The 6,136-nt window shown below is 46.6% G+C and overlaps 1 protein-coding gene across 1 annotated transcript in view; it reads right to left on the reverse strand.

The window, feature by feature from the left end:
* Nucleotides 1–4,573, reverse strand: part of SSH1 (slingshot protein phosphatase 1) — a 51,407-nt gene extending 46,834 nt beyond the window's left edge. Inside the window, exon 1 of the mRNA XM_018560394.1 lies at nucleotides 4,500–4,573. Within this exon, the coding sequence (XP_018415896.1) occupies nucleotides 4,500–4,565 (66 nt within the window). The 5' untranslated portion in view covers nucleotides 4,566–4,573. The remainder of the gene's footprint in view (nucleotides 1–4,499) is intronic.
* Nucleotides 4,574–6,136: the final 1,563 nt, after the last annotated feature.

Consider the following 6,136-nt stretch of genomic DNA (forward strand, 5'->3'; position numbering starts at 1 on the left):
CCGCCTTCGGGCGGGGGGGGGGGGGGGGGGGGGGGGGGGGGGGGGGGGGGGGGGGGGGGAATCACTGCAGGGAGCCGTGAGTGACAGTCACGGCTCTCTGCAGGGAAAGGATCGAGAAGTGAGCGAGCGACGATATGTGTTCGCTCACTTCCCGATCTATTGATATTGAGCCGACCTGTGACAGTTTCATTGTCACACGTCGGCTCCAACTATGAGGATGATCGATTTTTGTCGGCTCTCAGTTTCCTCTGACACGCCGATAAGCGTGTGGCAGTACCTTCCCACTGTATAACCTGCACACTGATCTTCTCACCGCCAATAAACCCACCTCCTGTCCAGGCTATTTTTCAGTGCCGAAACAGTTTGACTGAGAATTACGTCACGCTGTAACCAAATTAATTACATATTTTTTTAGACAGAAGATTCTTTTATAGTGGTACTTAATAAATGTTTTTTTTTTTTTTTAACTATATAAAAGAAGTGCTGTGGGAGCCTCAGCATCAGAATCTCTTGTGTAGTCCTTGAGACTATAGAGGTGCCATTAACACTCTCCTAAAGTGGATGCTGGGTGGGATGGAATGGAATGGGTCTGAGGCCACGTTTACATCAGGGCGTTTTGTCGCGCATTTTTTACCCACACTGAACTACATGCAATTCAGAATCCCATGTATTCCTACGAGGGCCGTTCATGCGAACGCACTGAATTGCGCATAAAAATACGCCCATTGTTTAAAATAGTCCTTGAGCTTCTTTTGTGGCGCTTATCAGCTCGTTTTGCTCCATAGACTTCAATGGAAAGTACATTTTTGCACTTTGAGCTTTTTTTAGCGTGTTTTTGCAGCTGAGACTGCTTTTCATTAGAGAACTGAAAACTAGCTGAAAACATGCCTTAAAACACTCTTACATATGAACAGAAAACTCCTGTAAAACGCGCTGAAACACCCATAAAAAATGTGCTAAAAGAAGCATGATAATAAAGCGCTGAAAAGCTGTCGCCCTGATGTGAACGCGGTCTCGGTTACCGTCCAATCTAACTCATTCATATGTATACCACCCAGTCATGTCTACCTGCTCAAGGCTTGCCTTCCTGAGAGCTGCCAGGACACACAGCAGCAATAAAAAGCAATGGCCAGGACTGCCGACCGTGAGTCCAGTGAGATGTATACAGCGCTGCAGAGACACATTATACAGTATATTGCAGTGGGGAGGAAATACTTGAGTTGAGCTTAACCCTTGCAGTGTGGGGGTATTCCCACTGCAAGGGTTAAGTGCTTGTTTTGTCTAGGGAGCTAAAATTACCGAGATATACTCACCTGAACTCCGATACTGGCTGGCTACTAGATCGGTCTCTTCAGCCTCGCTCTCCCCTTCCGTGATGGAATGTCCCTCGGCATCCTCATGTCCTATACACTGTCTGTATAGAATGTGATGGCTCACAGGACCTTAGATTACTGGAGCGGAAGGGGAACGAGGCTGAGGAGACCAGTCTAGGAGCCAGCTGGGGTCGTGGTTCCAGTGAGTAGAACTTTATTTTAGCTCCCTGGATAAAACGAGCGCCTAACCCTTGCAGTACAGGAGTAGCCCCACTGCAAGCGTTAAGATTTATTTTGCCCAAGGTTCTTCTTTAAACTCACTAAAAAGCCTGCTAGCAGCTTGTTTAAAGTGACAGCCAGCACTTCCATTATCACCTGTGTGTACATATTCAAACTGGAGCTGAAGAGTGCTTCAAAAGCTTCCACAAAGATGCTTGAAGCTCACTGTAAGCTGTAACAATGCTTGGTGAAAGCTTCTGTTAGTGGTAAATCCTTCAACCAAGGTCTCTTATGCTGGGCACACACCTTACAACCATCGCAAGACAAAAGTCTTGCGATGGTTGTAAGGTAATTTAAAAAAACGTACGATCTGCCCATCTTGGACAGGCAGATCGTACTTGCGATGATCGCAAGTACGAGGGGCAGGCTTCCGATGACCGCAATGCTGAACGGGCAGTGTGCGCTTGCGCACACCCGCCTGTGCGGCTTTTATCTTGCGAACATGCCCCACACCCGCCGACAATCCTACAATTCTCGGCGGGTTTTCGAACATGTTCATAAGATAAAAGTCGTGCAACCTTACAGTAGCAGAGGTCACACGCCTTCCACACACCTCGCGATAATCGTACGATCGCGGGATTATTGCAAGGTGTGTGGGCACCTTTACAATGAAGTTCCCTCTGAGAATTGTGAAAAAACAATGACACCAAAAAGGTGAAAGAAGAAGAAGATCAAGACACTGTCAGTCGTGTTGGGTGACCTAAGCTACTCATGCTTAACATGGAGACATTTTCCTGGGAACTAAGCTCTCTGCCATCTGGAGATCATGGACACAAGAAGAAAGACATTAAATAAAAGTTTACCACAAATACTACATTCACTGGGGGGAGGGGGGATGATCAAAACTGGAGCAGACAGATCTGGAGCAGTTGCCCATGGCAACCTGTCGGCTTCTCTCTTCAGTTTGTTCAGTTAAGATTTGAAAAGAGAAGCTGATTGGTTGCCATGCACCGCTGCTCCAGTTTTGAAAAATACCAAAACTGGAACAGACAGAATCTGGAGCAGTTGATCATTGCAACCAATCAGCTTCCATGCACGGATCCCCTCCTGATCAGAATGGATGTCACTGTTATGACATTGGTGTCCCTGCAGTTTTTAACTGGCATTACCAGACCCATGTTAGTCTATGGGCAGCTGTACATAAACGGACAGATGTCCGTTTAAATCCAGTTACCTCCGATCCGGCACAATCAGGTCTGGCAAATCACATCTCTGATTCTTCTTCATTCCAGACCTAGCCGGAGATAACCGGATGTAAACAGATGCATGCCCATAGACTAACATCACGCTTCCTATCAGGTCTGCCTGTAATACTGACATGAGGACCTGATCGGGAAGCCCGTGTGAAAGGGACCTTACTGAGCAAACTGAGAAAAGCTGATTGGTTACTATGGGCAACTCCAGTTTTGATATATTCCCCCCATCTGTTTCTGCACATGTGACAGTGTGTTGGGGTGCCATTGGTAATAACAAATAGTACTGCAGCACACCAACACATGTCAACGTAACGCAGGTGGTGCGAGCAAGCCCATAAGGGCTCATTCAAACCACACAGCGGGCATTATTGTGCGCACAAATACAAGAAGTCCAGTGCACTCCAATTCAAGATGTGACCGGCACACCAAAAACAGGAGACTTTATTCTCACCGATATTTGTAAAACATGTGCAAAAACACAGCAAACATGCTTTTTTAAGTGTTTCCTATTGAGTCTATGGGGCCAAAATGAGAATTTAATATGCCAAAAAAAACTCATGTACTTTATCCAGTGACAGGCGTTTTGCTTATTGCAGCAAAACGCTCAGATGTGAACAGAGGCCATAAGAATGAATGGGATATTTTGGAGCAAAAAAAAGCGCTACAAAACACTCAGTGTGAACCAGGTCTAAGGCCTGATTCACACTGAGCGTATTGTCGGAGCTTATTCAGCGCAACGAAAAGCTTCCACCAAAAAATCCCATTCATTCTTATGGCCCCTATTCACACCTGGGCGTTTTGTTGCAATAAGCAAAACGCCTGTCGCTGGAAAAAGTACAGGAGCTTCTTTTTGGCAGATTACAGCTCGTTTTGTACTCATAGGGAGTCAATAGGAAAAGCTTGCTGCAATTGGTTTTGGGCGTTTTTTTGCCATTTAGAGCCAGTCACACCAGGGCGGTTGCGGATCAGCGCAGTTACCACACTGATCTCGCTAGGGAGGTTTTGGGAGTTTTTAATTGCATTAAATAGTTCCATTGAAACCTGTATGCAAACCGCACTGATCAGCACGGCAAAAATAGTGCAGGGAGGAGCGTGGGTGGGGTGCGATTCGGATCGCACGGACGCATGAACGGTCTCCATAGCAATGTATGGGATCGTTCATGTCAGCAGATCTGTGCGGCCAAACTGCCCCGGTAGGAACGGGGTCTTCTATCAATGTGTCACAATCTGCTCATAAAAACGTGCAACTTAATAAACGTGCATTTTTAATGCACGTATAAACACGCAAACACGTGCAGCCGTAAACAAAATTGTGTTTCTAAGCGCAGAAATGCTGTGGCTTAGATGTGAATCAGGCCTTAGACATGATCACCTTGTTCTTGAAGTGGAGTCATAGGACATGTTTTTGCGGGTGGTGTGAATGAGCCCTAAGGTGCCCTAGGCCAGGAGGTCTGAATTCCACATGTCCAAACCCCCCATACATCATACACTACATAGACAGGATGACTTTAGCCTTCCTCACATGCTATGTAAAACACATTTCATCACACTGCAGAGTATAATATAAATGCAGCAACAAGAATGTTATGCTCTGTGGTCCCACAACCCATCACCCATATACTGACATCTATACCCTGTACATCCCGCTGCGGCCTACACAGCCTCCCCCTCCCCCCGCTGTTTCCTATGCGCTCCGGCTGCTCTCACTTACCTCGCTAGTACTGGCCGAGGAGGCAGCACTGGGGGTCGGGGATCGCTGTAGGGTGACCAGGGCCATGGTTGCTGGCTGTCCTGTCCCGGGTGACGAGTGTCAGGATCGGCAGGACTCTGGGTACGGAGGATGCCGGTATAGATGCTGTCAGATCCAGGTGCAGGGATTTCCGCTGTCCATTGTCTGTCAGTGTATGGACCCCAGTCTACAGCGCTGCCGCGCCATGGCTGAGCCGATCTGTAGAAACACGGCCCCGCACACTCTTATTGGATGAACCGGGACTCTCGGTACTTCCCAGTCCTGTGCTTCGTCTGACCCCCCCAATGATGATCCTCGATCCCGGCTGATCCCGAGCTCCTCCTACCGGTAAGATGGCTGGAGAAGCGGACGGGCGATCCAAGTGTCGGTCATGTGTGGCTGACAGCCTCTGATCGTGTCATTCGTGCTGCCAGTATATCGGTGTGCGGGTGATGCCAACATCCTTGGTACCCATCCTATGTGGGAGCACAGCACAGGGCCTCCCCTGCCAATAGAGCTGGAAGTGTACACACTACACAGGAGTCGATAAGGGTCCTTTAAACTGATATGAAAGCCAAAAGCCTTTTTACATGCTGATTATATCACTTACAAAGGATGCTGCTCCTTCATGTATATATGTTTTAGTTTCTTGCAGAATCAGCTGGTTGCCTGATATCCTGTGATAGGGTGGCTCCTTTCCCTTGCAGGGTCCCATGGAGCCACCCTTGTGTGTGTGTCTCCACAAACATGGCAAGCTAAGCCACTCACTTCCTCCCTCCCTTCCCCAAACTAATAGATGGAGAGTTGCTGGAGGCTGCTCTTTCCCTTGTGATCTTGTAATGGACAGGAAGTTCACGGAAGCTGAGCTGAGAGAGTTGGAGCTGTTCAGAACATGACTGTAAGTGCTTGGGCAAAGATCTAAAGTAATGCTTTGCTGGCAATGTAGATTAATTTGATCAGCACGTTTCCATTGAAGTCTATAGAGCAAAACAAGCTGGTAAGCGTCACAAAGGACGCTCATGGGCTTTTTAACCACTTGCTGACAAGGTGTTAAACCCCCTTCCGGCCCAGGCCATTTCTCAGTATTCAGCGCTGCGGTACTTTGGCTAACATTTATTCCGTCATGCAACTCCGTACTGAAATTAATTTTATACTATTTTTGGGGACAGATAGAGCTTTCTTTTGGTGGTATTTAATCACTACTGGGGGGTTTTATTTTTTACTATATAACAAAAAAAGGACCCTAAATTTTGAAAAAACACCTATTTCCCTATGAAATGTTATGAAACATTTATTATCAAACCAATTTTTTGATAAAATATAAAACAAGGGGTCACGTCGGGTAAATAGACACCAAACATGTGAAGCCTTAAAATTGCACTCCTGTGAAATCGCAGAAAACTACCACACCCAAAATTGTCCGTAGGCATCGCTTTAACCCTTTCGCTGCCAAGCCCTCCGGAACATTTTTCAAATCAGCTGGCCAAGCCATTTTTGAATTTTCTGCAATTTTTTCCTATTGGTTTGATTTTCAACTGCTGCGTTGCTAGCGTTTGTAAAAGTAAATTCAATTTTTTTTTTCAATTGATAAAACACACTAAAATCACTATCAGCGCACA

This window comes from Nanorana parkeri, unplaced genomic scaffold, assembly GCF_000935625.1.
Source record: "Nanorana parkeri isolate BGI_ZX_2015 unplaced genomic scaffold, ASM93562v1 scaffold18, whole genome shotgun sequence".
Classification (NCBI taxonomy): Eukaryota; Metazoa; Chordata; class Amphibia; order Anura; family Dicroglossidae; genus Nanorana; species Nanorana parkeri.